Source organism: Ruditapes philippinarum, unplaced genomic scaffold (assembly GCF_026571515.1).
Source record: "Ruditapes philippinarum isolate M1 unplaced genomic scaffold, ASM2657151v2 ctg2785_1_1_1_1, whole genome shotgun sequence".
Classification (NCBI taxonomy): Eukaryota; Metazoa; Mollusca; class Bivalvia; order Venerida; family Veneridae; genus Ruditapes; species Ruditapes philippinarum.
In genome coordinates, this window is record NW_026863245.1 from 1997 (window position 1) to 22712 (window position 20716).

At 31.5% G+C, this 20716-nt stretch overlaps 3 protein-coding genes across 3 annotated transcripts; 1 reads left to right on the forward strand and 2 right to left on the reverse strand.

Annotated features, from left to right (window-relative positions):
* Nucleotides 1–958: 958 nt before the first annotated feature.
* Nucleotides 959–2533, reverse strand: LOC132721576 (cartilage intermediate layer protein 1-like). Its single transcript, XM_060705897.1, has one exon. It carries the CDS (start codon nucleotides 2531–2533, stop codon nucleotides 959–961), a length of 1575 nt encoding a protein of 524 aa, XP_060561880.1.
* Nucleotides 2534–4243: 1710 nt separating this feature from the next.
* On the reverse strand, nucleotides 4244–11407 carry LOC132721573 (uncharacterized). The gene is made up of 5 exons (XM_060705894.1): nucleotides 10879–11407; nucleotides 10326–10658; nucleotides 5526–5684; nucleotides 4895–5056; nucleotides 4244–4545 (listed from the first exon to the last, which is right to left on the reverse strand). Exons 1-5 carry the CDS (start codon nucleotides 11258–11260, stop codon nucleotides 4277–4279), a joined length of 1305 nt encoding a protein of 434 aa, XP_060561877.1. The 5' UTR covers nucleotides 11261–11407; the 3' UTR covers nucleotides 4244–4276.
* A 3090-nt stretch (nucleotides 11408–14497) lies between these two features.
* LOC132721571 (cartilage intermediate layer protein 1-like) lies at nucleotides 14498–20716 on the forward strand. Its single transcript, XM_060705891.1, has 8 exons — nucleotides 14498–14751; nucleotides 14952–15056; nucleotides 15182–15346; nucleotides 15732–15896; nucleotides 16157–16471; nucleotides 17354–17462; nucleotides 17657–17814; nucleotides 18315–20716. Exons 1-8 carry the CDS (start codon nucleotides 14499–14501, stop codon nucleotides 20450–20452), a joined length of 3408 nt encoding a protein of 1135 aa, XP_060561874.1. The 5' UTR covers nucleotide 14498; the 3' UTR covers nucleotides 20453–20716.

A 20716-nucleotide genomic window follows, 5' to 3' on the forward strand; every position in this document is an offset into this window, starting at 1 on the left:
ACGTTTTTTAAACTTTATTTTCTGTTTTCGAATTTTACAATTGTTATGTCTTAGGCATACATATAGATATCGATAAGTGTGATATTTTTATGTATTATATTAAATGGAAAGTACGAACATGTAATTTTTTTATTTCGTATTTTTTCATGTTAGGTTAATTGTTTATATCTATATGTAAACGTGTTATCTTCGATTAAAAGATACAGTATAAAATGCTAGGCATACAAGTTCGCATTTTCAAAAGAAGTTTTCAAACGGAACACTTTACATGTCTGGAACTTTGGCAACGAATGCCTTCCGTAAATAGTTTGCTCTTTAATTATTTAATTTTTGTTAACATTTGAACGTTTCAGATGATCGTCTCAGACTTTATCATTTTATTTAAATGCAGATGATGAAAAAAATACATGCAGCCAAGCAGAAGTACGTACACTCTATCGAAACAACGCCCGCAATTTATCTCAGATGTTATTCTTTTTGGATTATTCTTTCCAATAAATTGGTGTTGCGAACAACATTACACTAAAGCCAAGCGGGAAAGTTGTTACACTTTTTATTTTTTATTACGCCCAGACACAGTAAAACCGATTTTTTCGTAATACATGTAAATAAAGTTAACATTAATAACAGTAAGTACTGTTTTTTTTATATCACAAAATTTCAAGAAATATGTCAGCACAAATCGTTGAAATTTACCCTGGATGTGCTACATGTTCGGTGATTCTCTCATTTATCTTCACTCTTTCAGAAAATTTACTTACTTGATAACAAATGCATATTGTCATCATAGAATATACAGAAATATATCAATACTAATGTTTATTAGAATAACAAACTTTATAATAGAACTGACAATAACTTCAGTTTTGTAAGAAACATGATCGACAATCTAAACGGAATCATGAATGATATTATGTAAATTGTTGCCTTTACATTTTGTTACAACTATGTAGGGAGATCAATTAAATGTACATGAAAATGTCACAGCTGTTCCAATGTCAGGATTATCCGAAGATATGTCCATTGGAATTCCAGACTGACATTCTTTTTTAGCCGTGCTCCGAGCTGATTCGATATCTTCACTTGATGTTGTTGCTGAGTATATACCAAGGCTTGGTGAGCTTGCAGTAGGAGCATAAAATACAAATATTGCTTCGTTTTGTGGTTCCGGATTTATCTCAGAAAACTTGCTTATAAGTTCTTCACTATAGCTTTCAATAGCACATGCAGTTGGTATTGAACTTATATATTGAATTTCTACTTTTGTATTATCAAAATCATTATTAGAGTGCTCTTCGTTAAATGTTCCGCTGCATTTATACTCCAAACAGACAGACGATGAATTTGACATATGCGTTTCCCTGATACCTAATATTTCATTTGATATGTTTTTGTTTGTTCCCCCATACGAAGTCACACGAACTTTTATGTTTTTATGTGTATTAAGTATAGACTTAATCTTCACAAAACATACTCGATGTCCCTCTTGTCTTTTTGGATACCAGACCCTTTGACTCACTACTTTAACAGCGTTTGCGTCATATGAGCTTAAATCATTGAAATGTCTAAATGTGTAAACATCTTCTAAAGTATTCTGGAAATGAAATTTAAAATGGTTTCCATCTTGTGTATTTGTGATACAAGAATGATGAGTTTCAAAAAATGGTCCATTTGAACTTATTTTGAATTTTAATTCTAAATGAGGATCAGATGAACTTGCGGAATAGCTGATTAATTGTTGTTGTGCAAAAGATAATCCTATTTTTGTGTTATCAGATTGGTATGCAGGCAAAAGGTATTCAGCTGTGTTTTTCTCAAAATTACTTATCCAGACTTCAATAAAACCATTCGTTTCATCGCAGATCGTTTTAAAACATGTCCTACTTGTACTAAATGTATGGCCGTATGTTTCAAATGCTTGATGGCCATCAATATGCAATGCTTGGATAAACAATTGATATTTGCTGTTTGTTATTTCAGATAAATGATTATAATCTTCATAAATGCGGATATTGAAAAAACATTCCTTTTTTAAATGTATGTATGTTCCAATGTTTATGTATGATTTAAAATCAAGTTCATTTAACTGAGCAGGTAATTCATCACTTACTGGAAACCAAAGTCCGTTCGATGTTTGTAGAGCAAATAAATTTACCGGCGGTTCGATCGTTTCCTTTGAAACAAAGCTAATTTGTTTACCAATTTTCAAAACATTAAGTGCAGTGTCATAAAAGGCTAACCGAAAAGCTCCAATAGAAGTAATATGAACCTTTTCTCCATTTTGATTAACAGAATAAAGCATTCCAGGCATGATGTCCAGTTCAGGTACATCTGTAGCATTTAGAAACGTTAAATATACTTTTACAATGCCATCAAATATATTAAGGGAACTGTCAATGAATGAATAAGCTGAAACATTCATTATAAGCAGGGAGTTGGTCATGTCAATACCTTGTTCGCATTTTTCTATATCAATTATATTATACTCCGTAGCATTTAATTCGAACGTACATGTTTCCCTCGCAATATACATATTTGTGTAAATTGTCCCCGTTGTTCCTTCTGAAACATCAATTACGTTTGTTGTTTGGTATTTGTTGCTAATGACAGTAATAACAGTGAACCCTAAAAGTTTATCAACCCAAAAAACGTTTAAAAATTTTTTTGTTGGGTAAGTTTTAAAAAACCATTTAAGTAAAACCCGAATTTAAAAAATTCGTTTGTTCCGTAGTATAAAGTACCTACAATTCGTAAATCGTCAAAAACTACATTTCCCAAAGGGGGGGCTTTGACACTTAGAAAGACAAAATTTTTCCTCCCCAAAAAACAGTATTGGGTTAAAATTTGCCCATGGAAACCCAAATTTTGATTTTTTAAACAAAGAAAAATGTCCAGATTCAATAAGGTCGGGGCTTCTACAAAACTGTCTATTTGCAAAAAAACTTCGTAAAGAAAGCTGTATTGAATTTGGGTTTTATACATCTTGGCAAAAATAAATTTTTTTTGCCCCAGAGTAAATTCGCAAAAAATTTTAACCAAGGGGAAATTCAATTTAAAAAAAATAAAAATTAAAAAGTATAAGAGAAAAGGGTAAATTTTTGTGATTTTATAACAACTTTATATGTAAAAAAACATATTTTATTAAAAATTTAAAATTTGATAAGGGAGGGGTAAAACTATAAACTTTTTTATTTGCTAAGTTTTTTTGTTTTTACATTCGATTAAAGTTTTAAAAAAACTGTTGGAAATACCCCCAAAATTTGGAAAATTTTCCTTCAAGTAAAACCGGGGCCCTTTTTTTTTATTTTAAAGATGAATTTTAAGTAAATGTATTTTATTGTATCCCAATGAATGAACAATTTTTTATTTATATACCTTTTTTAAAAGTAGTTTGCTTCCTCAATCAAAACTTCCAGGGATTTAGAGTTCGCCCCAATCTATAATATCCCGATTAGATCGGAAAAATTGGCTGGGGTAATGTTCGCCATAAAAAGGAAAAAAATGGGTTTATTTTAGAAACAATTTTCCTGTTCCTGAAAATAGGCAAAATGACAACAATATCAATATAAATAATAAACAATATCAAAATAAGCAATTTTTTGCTTAGAAAATTTTGATAGAACCTCTTTTAAAAAAATGATTTTATAGTATTTTAAAATTTTTTATGCATTCATGTTTTGAAATTTTATAATAACTTAATAAAACTTTTGGATTTTTTAAATTATAAAAGAGTTTAAAAATAGAGTGTTATACCCATCATAATTATGACATTTGGGATGCATTGATGATGAGCAACAAGAGTAAAAATTTATCATTCCCTTCTATCTAGTTTTATTGGGGCTGTACCATTAAAATTCCTGGGTTTTTTTTGATAATGAAAGAAAATAGAAATAACAGAAGTGCGATATTTTTTCTAAATTTAATGGTAGAAGTGTTTTGTTTTTAAAACATGTTTGTTTAGGTTTCAAGATCAAAATTATTATTTTATTCTATCATTATTATTTTTTATATTTATTATTATTATTATTATTATTATTATTATTATTATTATTATAAACATTGTTATTATTATTATTATTATTATTATTATTATTATTATTATTATTATTATTATTATTATAACAACGTTACAAGGTGTTGGGATCCTCCTGGGCTCCTTGCCACTGGCTCTTGTTACTGAGTCGGGTGGGGTTGCGTTCATTGTTTATCATATTTTACATATTTGAATAGCTTTAGAATTCGTAAATGTCATACCATTTTTTGTTGACATTGCAAATTATTTCCTCAGGCTGACTTGACAAGCAGATGTAGAATATCCTGATTTTTCGACGTAAATACTAGCATCATCACAAACGACATCTGTTGAAAACATTCCAAAATCTTCAGAGTATGCAATAGCTCTGAACTGACTTCCGTTTATAAAAATAGCAGCGTCAGATACAGTGTCATTCATCGTTGTTTTAACATATCCTTGTCTTGTCTTGTTACACAAACACTCGTCGCAAGTTTGGGTTAGCTCGCCTTCATTACATATAATCGAACAATCTGGAATAACACAAGAAACCGGTATTTTGAACTTTTAAACATATTACCTGCAATATTAATTGAGCGTTATATTTTGTATTTTATTAGAAATATCGGAAGACTTTTATATTTTTCTGGTCCTTCGGGATCATTGATGGCAGCACTATTAAGTGTTGAGAATTGAGTACTGCTCAAGCCGGTGCTAGGGAGCGTGAGGGATGTTGCACTTATTCATTATCCCTCATGTACAGATTCAATCAAACCGAGGGATCACTTTGTTAACAGATTTTTAATAAACTAAAATATCAATATGACATGAAATCGTTGATTTAGGGTCACAATGTCAATCATTTAAAATGCTTAGAAATACCTGGACAGTTCCAAACGGAGCATTGTCGTTGTTGTAAACTGTCTCCAACACAATTCAATGCAGAAACAGTTTTATTACAGGTTCTTAAACGGGACTGAGTACCTCCGCTGCAAGTGACATCACAGTCATTCCATGACGACCATAGTGTCCATAACCCATATTCTGCTTACAATAATACATTTGATACACATTTCACACATACTTTAAAATATAAAATGAAATTGATTGACGACATTTTACGATATCATTGTGTTTTTATGGCTATACACACTATACAAAGCTATTAAAACCACTTATAAGCCGGAAAGTTCTGCAATTATAGCTGAACAAATAAGCATATGAAAATACAATATATCTAAATACTAGCAGACGACATGTACATATACATGAAGATCTACATTAAAATATATATTCAGCAATTCAAAAATAAGTGTTATATGTGACTTGTCATATATTTACAGTGGTTAAGAAATAGTACTGTTTAATTTGTACATCACTTATATTAAGCAAATATGCATAACTGAATAATTTATACTGTCCAGATCATAGTAATCTATTTGTCTTTTCAGCTACTTAAAGCATTGAAATGTTAACACATTTATTCTAAAAATAAAATTCACAATTAAATCACCTGGACAAATTGTATTTACACAACTTTTTACTTCGACATAATTCCCTGAGCAAACTGTATTTTGAAAGTCCGATTTGTCGCATTCACGATATCGAAGATGAATTCCATTTCCACAGGTGGCGCTGCAGTCTGTCCACGTTCCCCATTGTAACCATATGCCTAAATGTTTATATAGGAGAAAATTATATGAGAAATATAATATTATCTTTTTCACTTAATTGATTGAGTAGTGTTTGTGTGTGCGTGTGTGCGCGTGTGTGTATGTGTGTGATGAACATATTTCCTGAATTCTGGTTTTGATTCATTCTGATTGTAATTTACACTAACTTTGTCAATAGATTCAGTGACAGTTCTTAAATTACAAAAATTGTTCATACAGTTTTTATTTCAGATTCTATTAAAACAAATTATCTTAAAACAGTTATTACGATTTTAAGTAAAAAATTATAGTTCATAACACTAAGGAATAGATAAGAGATTAATCCGCACACGTTTCGAAATAATTAATCATTTATTTTGGCTTCCTATTATGCTTCACTTTCACTATCTAATTGATATGCTTTAGTCTTTCAAATCATATGATTCAACACTGTATCGGCATTTAATTCAATTTATTTTCTTTATGTTTAGATTTGATAGATATTTTATATTGTACAATGTAGTACTAAGTAAATGTAAATGACCATGTCGTTTCGTCTTAGGTTACTAAATAGTAACTTTCCCGACTTTACCTTTGCGTACATTTTTTCTAGTATTGATTTTAAGTTTTTGTTTTCTTTTTAAAGAACTTTAACGGGGGTACAAACAATATATAATTTATAAGTCGTGACTAATTTGAAACGCATATCCGTTACATTAGAGCGATTGGATACTGTATTTTATAACATTGTAAACAAAGTTAACAAAATGCATTATTACTTAAAACATTAAGTTTGAGCTAAACACATAACGTGTATTTAAGATATTGTTTGAGACATTTTATACAATGTAAAAAGCATTTACAACTTTGATCAATTCGACTTCTTTACGCATAATATCCTATTGTTTTCAATAACAGACAAGGAAGTGATGTGATCTAATTATTGCATTCAATGTGAATTCCCCTGCAAAGTTATGACTGAAATGTTCAATTTAAAATTATGAGACAAAAACATCTTCTCTCTCTAAAACAAAAGAAGCATTGTTCATAGATATGCGCCAATTGGCAAATTAGCAAGATTAAAATAAATTGGAATTTATCTATTGCGGCCAAGGTGAAATACCCTTGCAAAGATATAACAGAAATGTTATTTTTAAAGATGAAAGACATAGGTTCTCGCTCCAGAACAATAAGCACTGATGATAGATTTGCGTCATTGGCAAATAAGCAAGGTTAGAATCAGATACTCAAACACTGATATTCAAATGTAATGTACAAGTGACAAAAATCATAAATGTGTGTTTTAAAATTCTGGTTAGGAAAAACAATTAATTGATAATTGCTGACACGGTTTTATTGAGGGTTTTCATTAGATGTTATAGAAAGTGTATTGCCTCTCATTGAAATCAGTTCTAATTTAAGTAGCATACAATCCTCCTCAACACTAAAAAGTATTGGAACCAACGGTCCAAAAAAAATGTTCGGACAAGTAATCTTGTCGTTTTAATGACGAAGCATTTTCTACATAATTGAATGAAAAACGTAAACAAAAGACTCTCCATTTCATTTAAACAAATCCCGAAAGTATTTTAAATTACTGTTAAAGTGGCCCTCAGTTTATATTTTCTGTTGAGAAAGCAATTCATTATTGTTTCAAAGTAAGTATAATATACTTAAGGACAATGAAAACGCACGCCCGCACTTTATGCATTTTATTACATGAAAACAAAACACTAACGACTCCATTAGATATATATCATAACTTTATACAAAACGCAAACTTAACAACTGAAAATAATTCAATTTTTTTTAAATTAAATGTACACCAGTAAATCGAAGAACCTGAGGTGAAAATCCCAAAATCACACTTTTTCATCACAGTAATGCAACCTTAACAAAGGAAAAACCCAAAATGAAAATCTAAAACAAAGTCACTCATAAATGTCTATTCGTAATATGTCACCGTCGGGATCTTTAGAAACGACAATGTCCCCTATCAGCGTCTCTTACAGATGTACATCGTCGCCTCAAAGACCTTACGGTGCGGATAGTCGCCTGTGGAATCTGACGCCATTCGGCCTGTAGTGTAGTGCGAAAACGCTAGTGAAGCCGAGAAATTGTAGACCGATGGACACCAAAACGGTTGGCGCTTTGTTTGTAAGATAGACCAGACGGAATCTGTTTTAAATCTACCCAGCGGTTATTTCTTTGCAGAACCATTGCATACAATTTTCTAGCTAGTCTTCAGTAGTGTTTGAAATTAAGCACCTAGAGGAAAAGTGTGTTTATGCAATTTGCATGTGAGCTTTTATGATTTCTAAAACTGGCCATTGGCATAGTTTAATATTCATTTTCAGAAAGATTTTAATTGCTCATTTGTATCTAACATTGCTAGAAAGGTGTGAAAACAAGTAAATAATTAACAGTTTAAAAAAATAAATAATTTCATTTCATAAAGTAACCATGAATTGGTTCAATCTGTTTTCTGTTGTGATCTTATCACAATTAGCCAAAAGTGTTACTTTTGATTTTTCGGGTACTGTCTTCATTATGCAATAGCTTCATTAAAATGCGATCATTTTTCATATATTTGGTATCTAAATGACCGGAATGCATACGGTTTTATGAAACTGTGAAAAAATATTTAAAAGAAATATATTTTTCTTGTTAAAATGCAATTATCCCGACCGTGCGTTTTCATTGTCCTTAAGTATAGTAATTTTATCTTGTAAAAATGCGTCCTATCACTATTAAGCCTTTTTTAAACAGCGTTCCCACAGTTTTATAACGAGTCAGTGACGTTCGTTTCTAAATAAAAAGATCTGGTAACGAATTATTCGCTTTACTAATTTAGATATAGAGAGGGGACCGGTAGATTAGAGGTATCGGGGAGTCTCCTTATTGTTTATGAGTTTTTTCGACGGCAAGTTACATTTTCTTACTTAATTCTTTTGACTTGACAGTGATATGAAACGATTTATCTAAAAATAACATATTTAATTTTTAGAAAAGCTAAAGGCCGCCCTAGCTATAAAACAATTTAATTAAATGATTACCTAATCAAATGGAAATGGTGGGATATCATTGCCAGAAACTACATTGAATTCAACAGAAACGAAATAATCGTTAAATCTAGATCTGGCAAAAAAATCAATTCAACCAAAGATTTTCGTCTGTATTTTCTGTTGACCTTGCTTTAAAATATACAAGGACAAGACAAGGTGATATCATTGATGTAAATTTTAGGGGTTTTCAGACTTTTTTAGATTAGGCATGCTATTCATATAATGCCAAAATGCAACACATAAAATTATTATGGGCCGACTTTGTTTTAATCGTTTACAATTGCAAGGCCAATGTATGACTTGTAGATATCATTTTATCAGTCCATAACAATAATCTTCTAAAATATATAACCATATTTCAACATAGATGCCAATATTGAACAATAAAACATGCAAATCACTGTTTTGCTATCGTAATACTTAGACGCAACTAAATAGAGAACATTTTAGCTGATCATGCAGTTTATTAGATATTATCTAAAGAATTGTTTGATATGAATACTATAATTAAGACCAGATAATGCATTCTTATTTTTTAGGGTTTCTAAACATTTTTCTACGGACAGTGTTGTTGTTGTTGTGTCAGTCTGCCGGTTATCTTATAAGACATATTTAATTCCTGATTTTATATTTTAACACATGTTTTACCGCTTGCATCCTTTTAGAGTAAAAAGTCAAAATTGTATTTAAATATTTGTTAGTAAATCAAAATCTACCTGTCATATTGTTTATTGTTTTGCTTATACGATAGAATTGCAAGGGTTCATGTCAGATTGATTATGTTCGTGAACAGTAATGGTAAGTAAGGTTACCATTTCTGCCACTATTAAATATTAATATAAATTTGACAATCAACTACGTATCATGGTTAAAGCTACTCTCCCACAAAACGGGTTGAAAAACATCAACATATTTGTTTACAGTTATTAAATATGCATAGAAGTGAACTTTGCAGTTTTTACGAGATAACTGTGACCTAACGGTTGTTATGTTTCACTTGACACAGTTATGAACAGCAACCCTTTTATCACACCCGTGAACATGTTGCGAGGACAGCTTGGTGCAGGTAGAACTTACTAATATATAAATAGCAGTTTGACATCGGATGGCCAATATTTGTTCTTCTTTTTTGTCTCTTTTTATAGACATATTTTTCTATGATATTTTGTGCAGAAATAGATTGCAGGATAAAAAACAATACCAAGCGCATACCAATACTGTTCTACCCACAACCAACGGATCTACCTGCAACCAGTTAACGGGTGTGTGTATAATTTAAGCCAATATTTACAAAATAAAACGTTACAGCGGTTTAAAATTACAGCATCATAAACATAGCAAAAATGTTAATGGTTTTTCTTCGGACAAGACATTTATTTATCATCTAGTTCCAAATAAATGCACAAGTCTATGGTTAAATTTTATTTTTTTAATGACATTTTATTTCAAAAACGCCCAAACGACAATATGTGGGATAGTAACTTTAATTAAAAAAGAAGAAAAGAACATATATTTCTATATGAAGCACGTACATATTTATTTTATTTAATAAAGTAATCATATTTCTTTTAAATAGAATATAACCAATTATCTTACCAAGTGTAGAACTTGGAGTTGTTGATGATGATGTTGAGGTTAAAGTCGTACTACTACCGGATTCAATCATTGTGATTGTTGACGTTTGATCTTGCTGATGTGTCGACTCACTACTACTGTGACCATTTAATGTTGTCGACAAAGTTTCTTGCGCAGCTGTCGATACAGGTGCACTTGTTTCTTGCGTATGTGTCGATGTTGATGAACTTGTGCTAGTTGTAACTGTTGACAATGTTTCTTGTGGAAGTGGCATCTGCGTGGTACTCTCGCTTGTCTTTTCAGAAGTTGATGTGCGGTGATACTCAGGCAGTGCAGTTGTACTTCCTTTATTTTCTAAACCAAAAAGTAAACAAAAAGCAAGGTATGAGATTTAAATGATAAGAAAAACGAGTTGTTATAGATGTTAAGTTATCTGATGCATTTTTTTCAACAGGTTTACGAAACCTGATTAAAAGTGGTTTTAGTTCAAATCATATGTAAACGAAATAATTAATCGTTAAACAAATCATTATGCAAAAGAAATGACAAAAGCAAAGTTTTCTTTCTTACTTACGTTTGTCGTATCCGCTTTCCTCATCATTATTATTCCGAGTTGAAACAACAATCAATGCCACACTTAATCCTATAATCAGGCATATATTAGCTGCTATCAAAACACACTTGCATACTTTTTTAATTTTAGGTTTTACAGATGATTTGATTTCAACAAGAGGAGCTTGACTACTGGTAGTGGTGTTGATTGAACCACTTCTAGTGCTTCTACCACGGTCTATACTATGACACGACGGTGGTATATTTTGAAATGTTCCTTCAAATTTATTTGAAACGTCTGAAAAAAGTTCTTCACTGACTGTTGAATACGATTTTTCTCTGAGTAAGAGATCTCTCATTGAAATTGCACTGTGTTCTCTTTCATACTTTTTAGATAATTCCATTACTGTTTAGTAAGTTTTAATACATTTAGAAATGAATAAACTTCCTTGATTCCTTGCTTTCTTAATAACGGTAAATGGAATTGCTTGAAAATTGCTTGAACAAAAAGGCATTGCATTAGATTATCAGATATCATTTAATTTAGCTTAAACCTTTAAATCAAATGACTTTACTACAATTGATTGTTTGGTCCACACAGATGAATGCGTTTGTCGTTTAATTTACTAAATGTAGTATATGATTTTGTTATTCATACCACACTGAAATAAGATACTTAAACGTTTGTTAAGATCGATGGCAAACAATTTTTTTCATTTTACAAATAAATATAAATATTATATATATTGGTAGATATTTAATATGTAAAATGAAACAATGAAGGAAACTCAAATGTCCATGTTAAATGCAAACGCAATATTCTATTTATCTATTTAACTTTATTAATTTTGTTCACAACGAAATTATACTAAACAGAGATCATTGTTGAATATGTGCGTTTAACAAATTAATTTATAATCATATTAAATATATATTATTTAATTTTAGTTTATATCAGTCAATAAACATATTTTACACTATAATTCATAGTTTGGAAGGGAAATATATTACGTCTTTCAATCTTTTTGTCGTCATAACCCTAAATTATAAAGAATTATAAATACAGTTGATATATGAATAGCATAAACTAAATTAATACAATTTTTGTTGATTTATTGTTCCTGGTAGGGTTCTCTGTAATAGCTTCAAGAATGCAGGGATGGATATATGTATTAGTTTCGCGTCATTGGCTCATGGCCACAATGAGACGTGTATTCTTTATTAAGACAATGATTCAATGCTTATTTTAGTACTCTTATGAAATTTACAAAAGTCCTTAAAATTCGGTAAACGTGTGACTATATAAGCTGAAATTGATTTTATTGCGCAGTTCGACCAGCCTGGCATGATCGGCTAAAGGAAAAGCTATTTAAAACAGTCAGTCGGAGTACAAAGTTTTAAACTTAAACCATAATGTAACCAACTAGTAGCTAATATTTTTTATGTATCATACTATCATTTGTTTACAGTGGCCGGATTTACTGGTAAGATTTTTATATTTAAAGAAAAACAATGTATGCGATTCAATGATTTTATACACTCAATTACGTATCTTCAATGCTTGAGTTTTTAAAGGTACCTTTTGAAATTTGAGAAATATCCTAAATTGTATTGTCTTGTACTATAAATTATCAACGTTCATTTGACAATATATGTAAAACTTTCAAATGTTTTCTGTAATATTCGTAATGTGCAGGCATTTACTAGCAAAAATATGTATGTACATTTATTTTTGGTCAAAGAAATATATATACGTAGATCTTTATAGCTCAAGAAGTTTCTTGTTTTATTTGTTTTATTATTATTATTATCATTATTATTATTATTATTATTATTATTATTATTATTATTATTATTATTATTATCATTATTATTATTATTATTATTTTAATCATTTCAAAACTACAGGCAAGAAGGAAAGCTATTTAGCTATAAGCTATGCTCTTAATTGGGTCTTGATGTTCTTTTCAGTGTATTAAATTTTGTAATGGGTATCCTTCCCTAAGTGTGCTAGCAATTCAAAGAAATGACTTTTCAACTATTGTTTGTTTGTTGAGAAAATCAAAAAATCATATGAAATAAGCCTTAGATAAATGCAATTTGTTATATAGTGTTTCCTCTCAGGACGTCGTGTCACTCTAAATTTAACATTTTGTTCGATACTTTTGGATATTTACATGTATCACACACCCGTGCCGATTTTACGACTACGTAAATATGGTATTGCACGGCCGTGCATATATTTTGACGTGACGTCATTAGCGTTATGTAATCATAGTGTAAAGACGCGCTAAATGTTAGCGTTCTACTATAAGCGCGTCAATGGAAAATGACTCTTATTTCACTTTAAACGGTCTTTATTTTGGGTATGTGATAAAAAGAATATTACATTCGTGTAAGTTCATTACTGAATTATTGCACTCGTTGAATAAAATAATATTATGCTCGCCAGAGGCTCGCATAATATAATTTTATTCAACTCGTGCAATAAATTCAGTAATGAACTTACACTCATTCAATATCCTCTAATTATTATATACCTTTTATCAATTCAAATGTGAACATATGAAAAATGTTAACGCCGTATTCCGGACGCTTTGGTGACGGCATTTTCAAAAGAAAATAGACGTTGCAACTATAAAGCATTGACGTGAATATTGAGTATGACATTGTCGGGTTTTACATCCCTTTTCGGCAAATTTAAGATTAGATCTTAAAGGTTTTACCATTCACAGGTCAAGGTCACGCTCGGTCACTTATTAATTTAATAATTTCAAAACGTTGTGTCTGCTCTGTATCTTTCGAAACGATAGAGAGAAAGTAAAACTTTTTGGCAGAAAGTTTTTTTTGTAATGACACGGTGTACATGACAAAATTGACCACGCCCGGTGATATAGACATGTTTAAAACACATTAAGTTTCATTGTATGAATTTACAATGTCTAAAACTTTGATATTTAGCATGTTGCATTGCCTTATTGACCTTATAAAACTGATATGAATAATGCCCTTTGGTTCAATATTAGCCCCGACTCGCCCCGTCACTTGATTTATAAATACTAATATAGGAAGCACATCTGAAACTTATTTTGTGAAACTACAATGCCAAGAGCTAATACATTTAGCATGTAGCATTACCTTGTGAACGTCTACAAAATTGACATAAATCATGCCACTGGAATCAAAATAGGTCCGCTCCGGGTCACTTGATTATAGGAAAACACACTAAAGTCTTATTATGTGAAACTAAGATATTTGGCATGTACAGTGATGTAGCATCAGTTTATAGATTTCTACAACATTTATATCAATCATGACCCACAGGTTAAAATTGTTACTGCCCCGGATTTCGCTTGCTTTAACTAGACTTTTGTTATAACATTGCCTAGAAGACCTCTATAAAAGCTGTATGAATCATGCACTTAGGGAGAAAAATGCCTCCACCTTGGAGGTCATATAGTATCTTAAGGATAATTAAGATAAAACATTTTTCAGACAAGTTTCTTGATTGGGTCTCTACCATTAATAACATATTATTTTTGATTTCTCAAACAAATTTACATTTGGACGTATACTGTCCCGCTTTGCGATGCTCTTGTTATTCAATGGCTTCTTTATGTTGTCTTCTTATCTTAGGAGGCGATGAATGCAAACGAAAAATACCAAGCAAATTTTAGAAGTTTAACACCGTCCTCTCTAGAAAAGGAGAGGTCATTTACAAATATAAGTAGAGCGCCTGAAGATGGAACAGCAGAGGTAAAACCAGCTGCATCACCAAATTTAAAGAATGTTGTGGTGGCGTTAATTGTAGTAGTGGTAATAGCTGTTGGATGTATAGCGGCGTTGGTAGTTGTATTAACAACAAAAGATGATGGCGAAGGCGACCACACAACAGGTTCAAAAATAGAATAATTACACGAATCTATTTTAACGTGTCCCTTTTATGTTTTATGTTCAGTTGTAAATATTTAAACTAATTTGGCAAGCAAATATATTAATAACCACTCAAACAAAATAAGTTTTCGCACTTTTCATATCTCTTAACTTTGAAAGCCTTCAAGATATGAAATCAAATAATTTTCATAAATATTTCAGTACCACCAAGAACAACAACAACTGATCATATGACAACGACAATTTCAATACCTACAAATCATCAAACAACATCAATAGCATCAACATCTTCCCAGACAACAACAGGTACATACTATCTTTATATTATTCTTAAGTTACAATATCTTATGAACTTATTAGGCAAACCCTACACCTACCAAGATATATTAAACTTCTAAATACTTTTTTTCTTTTTTGAACATTAATTTAAGGAACCATTGATGGAATATGGTCGACATGGGGAGATTGGACAAAATGTACATCAACGTGCGATTCTGGAATTCATAAAAGATACCGAAGGTGTGAAGGACAAGACTCAAATCAATGTCTTGGAGATTTCACTGAGACAGAAGTCTGTGTCGAAATGTCATGCCCAGGTATTTTATAGATTTGTAAAATGTATCCCTGAACTGACGGTACATATATTAAAGTTTTGCCCACGTATGATTCAATGTTATAAAGTTGCAATGGTTGATAAAATAACCAATGCAAATATTTTAAAACATGTATTGCATACATATTGTTATTTACTCAACTTTTATTTTTTGTAGTTCAAATATAAACTCTTCTTTGGTGTTACCATGTTGATGTTACAATCATATTCATACATTTCAATCATTTTAAAGCTTTAATGGTATGTGTTTTATAACAATATTTACAATAACAATATTATAAAAACTTATAATTTCGAGTAAGGTAACAAAAACAATTAGACACAAGTCTTAAGGTATTCTTTGTTTTCGGATGTAAATATATTTGCAGAGTATGGCAAATGGACAACATGGGGCCCATGGGAAAGTTGTGGTGTTTCATGTGGAGGAGGATTTCAATCAAGAACACGATCTTGTTCCAAGGCAGAATCTTCTGATATTGATTGCATTGGCACAAGCTTCCAGGAAAAGACATGCAACGAATGGAAATGTCCAGGCTAGTTTTATCTTATTGTCATTTCAAGGTTTCTTTGTTTTATTATTTATCTAGTATTGTTTTTTTCTATATATCAAATGATTAAAATTATTGGACAAGAAACGGAATATAGATGTCTTTCTCAATTCTAAATATATATTAGATAGATTGGTGAAATATTTTACATATATACGAGTTAAATAATAAAAGTAACTTCATTGGAATTGAAATAAAGTTTTGATAAAAATAAAGGAATTATCGTAGATAATACTGCAATATAATCTCATCTAAAATGTTAGACTGCAGCAGAGTGTGTGATGTAGGAGTTCTCGATGACGACTGTGACATTTGCTTTTGCGATGGAGAAGTTGTCTCTGGAAGGGTACTAGCAGTCGATACCAGCAACCCGGTTAGCAATGCTGTTTTCTACTGGAGTTCCTCACCGACAAAAAATCTTGGTGAAAGCAGCTCAACTGGTCTTTTCACACTCGAAAATATGTGCCCTGAATCTGAACTAATCGTGTCAAGACCAGGTTTTGTGGATGCAGCTGTTCTGGTTACTACTTCCTATTTGTTAGTTAATATGTCAAAGACAGGTAATATGAATTCTTATTTATTGATGTTTTAATAATAAATATAAATGGCAAAACAATTAAAGAAATGTCAAGTAGATTAAGGACAAACTATGGGCAAGAGGATCTTGAGGGTATATAAAAATTGTGGTAATTCTGATAGAACGGTTCAAACATGGTTTTAAAAAAGCCGCTTTAATTGTTTGTTGATTCGCTATGTTTAAAGCTACATTAAATAAATATGTTAAAATATTTTGCCGTCGGCCTAAAAACCAAGCATTCTACAGTTTCATTAACCTTTTTAACAGTATCGTTGTAAATCTCATCAAATATTGTTCATAAATTAGGTTTTTAAATGGAAAACCCCACGGTAACACTAAAGTTCGTATACGAATTTTAACATGCAAATGAAGACTATAATCAGCTCGTGTATGCGCTACGTCACGGTGTTATAGTTGCTATCCGGAACACAGCAAGATTTTCTTGTGCAAACACACTTTTACCTTTTAAGCTAAGCCTTCACGGTGCACTAGGCCTGTTGTTCAGAAAAAATAATCATCTCACAAAAAGATTAAATTTGTATGAAAATATCCGTTACCATGCGGAAATATACCGTTAAATTATGTTTGTTGATTTAATATTGATGTACGGGTGATCTGAAGGCGGAGTTTCTCATGAAAACAGAAATTGTACTTCCGAATTCGCCACAATGAGGTTGCACATTTGTATGCTCATTAAACTCATTTTGGTTGCCTGGACACCAAAATAAGATCTGGAGTCGATATGAAACCCAATTTATTAATGAAATGTCGCTATTTCTTTTTCATGAAATTTTTTTTTAATGTAACTTTAACATGTTTTTTTTGTAGTAATAAAATAAACTTATGAAGTATCTGTTTGTTGCAGTTTCACCCTACTTGACAAAGACTCCGCAATCAAAGAACAGATTAGTAGGGGAAGATGTGACTTTGTGCTGTGACGCAGTTGCTAGTCCACCAATTAATTATTATGAATGGTAATGGACAGATAATAATTATATTCATACATTTTGTATTTCTAAAACTACAAAGGCTTTAACAAAGTGAAACATATATGTATATATTTTTGTCAAGTTCAAACTTGCTACATAATTATGAATCAATAATATGAAATGAAATGCGCTTTTCAATGTCGTACTAAATTAAAAACAGTGTATCACAATTTTAATAGGATGAAGGATGGATTAATTATAGAGGAAACCTTATACGCAGAGGGAAATCAACTGAAATTGTTCAGCTTATCAACGACTGATAGTGGAAGCTACAAGTGCAGAGCCAATACCAATGCAGGGGCTATTATGTCTCCGACCGCAACGTTGAATGTCAAAGGTAGACTATCTTAAAAGGATCGTTCCTATTGAGTATTAAGTTCAAAAAGTTAAAAGTTATATGGCTATAAATTGGTCGGTTGATGCAATATGTTGTTGTAAATTTACAGAAAGAGACTTTTCTGGTCAGTATCTATAAAAAATAAAGAATGGAGCAAATTTGATTTGTTATACTTGTTATCATGATCAAAAACATATTTCAAAACCCTTTATTTAATTAAGAGTTCATTATCATTATAGAATTGCTACAGGAATAAATATTGATCACCCTCGCGACTGACTTCATTGTTTTAAGGGTTAATGATTGAATAATGATAAGTGAGATGAAAGAAGGCGTCAGCTATTTAACACGTTTTGTAGCCACATAGAAATGGATAAAACAAAGAAAGTCTGAGTGTTTCAATTATCTTTTATATTGTAATCGCTAGCTCTTGCTTAAATTCTCTCCAATTATAGAATCTTAATTTAAAGTAAAAAAGTAAACACTGTTTCTTTTCACAGAAATATCAAATGATTTTTGTATCGACGCTTTGCAACAAAAGACTATAGCGCTCCCCGATGACTGTGTGCAACCAAGGACAAATACGGCAACGTATAATGTTGGTGAGTGTATATCGAAAGGTTGCAGAGAAAATACAACCTCTGAAAGCAATGTGTGCCATGAAGACATAACATCATGTTGTACAATAGGTGATGCTGATCTCGAAAAGGTCCAATGTTCAGATTATGAACTCGATGTTATTGTAATACGATCTTGTAGCTGTGGAGCTTGTGCCTCGACCTCCCTAACCGTTTTTGGAACAGCACTTGGATTGGAGGATGGATCCCCACTAAGATACGGCGAAGTCTTTGTAAATGGTGTATACAAAACCTTTACAAGTAACACCGGTACCTTTAGTTTTGTAGCAACTAAGGATTCTCCGAGAATAACTTTAAACTTGAGAGATGTTTATCTTAAACAATTTCTTCCAGCTGTCAAGGTAATTGAAATAAACGACAAAATGAATGGAAACCTACGGGTGAAAATTAATATGATCAGAACAGTTAAACCGATTGAGATTGAATCGACAACGGAAAACACTTTAATTGCAGGAGCATCTGCCTCCAAGCCCATTGTCCAAGTTTCAATACCAGCAAACGCATTTTACTATCAAAACGGTACTAAGTTTGAAGGAACTGTACAAGCTAGTTTTGCTTTTGTTGATCCAACAAATATATCGACTTTCAACAATATTCCAGGTTCATTCGAAATTGTCAATCAAGAAGGAGAAAGGGCTGAACTTGCTTCACAGGCAATATTTAATCTCTTTTTTGAAGACTTATCTGGAAATCCGTTAATTTTAGATGACGTTATCGATTTGTATCTTCCATTAGAATCAGGAGAAAACGTTCAGGACAGAGATGTCAAACTTTGGAGACTTAACACTAAGACTGGAATTTGGGAGTACATAACCCAAGGACCAGGAAAGAGAAGACGAAAAAGGCAAGAATCAGCACGGTGGATCGGCGAAATAGACTGGTCAATTATCTCTGGTAACGAATGGCTTAATTACGATTATGTTTATGATATAACCGATAACCCATGTTATTTCAAAATCAGACTTTTTCAAGATGAAACAATGTATTCATCCATTGTGAATCCTGAAAAACAAATAGAAGTAACATATCATATTCTTAGAGACAATAAAACAACTTTAAGAACAATCAGCGATTATATTTATTACCCTGAAAGTGATTGTGTAATAGGTATATGTGAAAACGAAACTGCATATATTACGCTTCATTACTACGGAAGAAAAGGTTACGATGTTTTATTTGCTGGTAAACCTGAACTAGGCCAAAGTAATCAATATTTTGAATTGATGGATAATAATAAAACACTAAAGCTACAAATGTCGTCCAAAAGCATTGGACCATTTTATGATGGATATTCACGATGTAGCGCAACAGGAAAAGACGAAAACCACCTGAGATATCATTATGGGGAAACGTCTGAAGTTTTTACATATAATAAATTTTTTTCTCCTACCCAAGGAAATATAGAAAATCAAATATTAATAAGTCAAAGAACCTGGTTTCCAAAACGGCAAGAGGGCTATAGAGTTTGTTTTGTAAAGGTTCGAATTTTAGTCGAAATAGAATATTTATCCCCTGGTCAGTTTATTAAGTTAAGAGCAACGAGTAAAGGTGGAACAAATGAAAATACTCACAACTTTACATTCGGAATACGAGAATACAAGATCCAGAATCTAACAGACATATCACTTTGCGTAGAATATAAATGCAGTGGAACAATAGACCCTGTATTTCAGGAAATGGATGATTTCACAAAAATAGAATTAAAACTTTTTTATCCAGAAAGTGAAATGACAAGCAGCGTTACACAAGAAGCAGATTTTTTGACCGATTTCCAAAGTTTGCCAAACGTCGCCCAGATTGGAAGAACAGATGGAATTTATGAAATTTACGCACCGACAGTGTATACTCCAGATCTTGGATTATATTCAGCAACTTCTGATCAATTAGATATAGAAAGTGCTACAAACACAGCTGAAGGTGAATGTATATCTGGAACACCGCAAAACCTAGATGATCAAAACCCGGATTTGGGCGTTGCAGTTTATTTCTCTCTCAACTGAATATGAAGCTTTTCTTTCTTTATAATAAGTTGTTTGTTTACACAGACGACAATGGACCGTTGAATTTGTTTCAAAATGCTAGTTATTACACAATATTTCAAATAAAACAAGTTAAATGTTGATGCTGCACATCAAAGACGCCGCAAAATGGTGTGAACAGTCAATCAGCATTGAAAAAATCAGCGACACGGGCTACCTCTCTTCATTTGAATTTTTATATCACAGGTACCCTCTCATTTTTGAACACATAGGTACCCTGAAAGC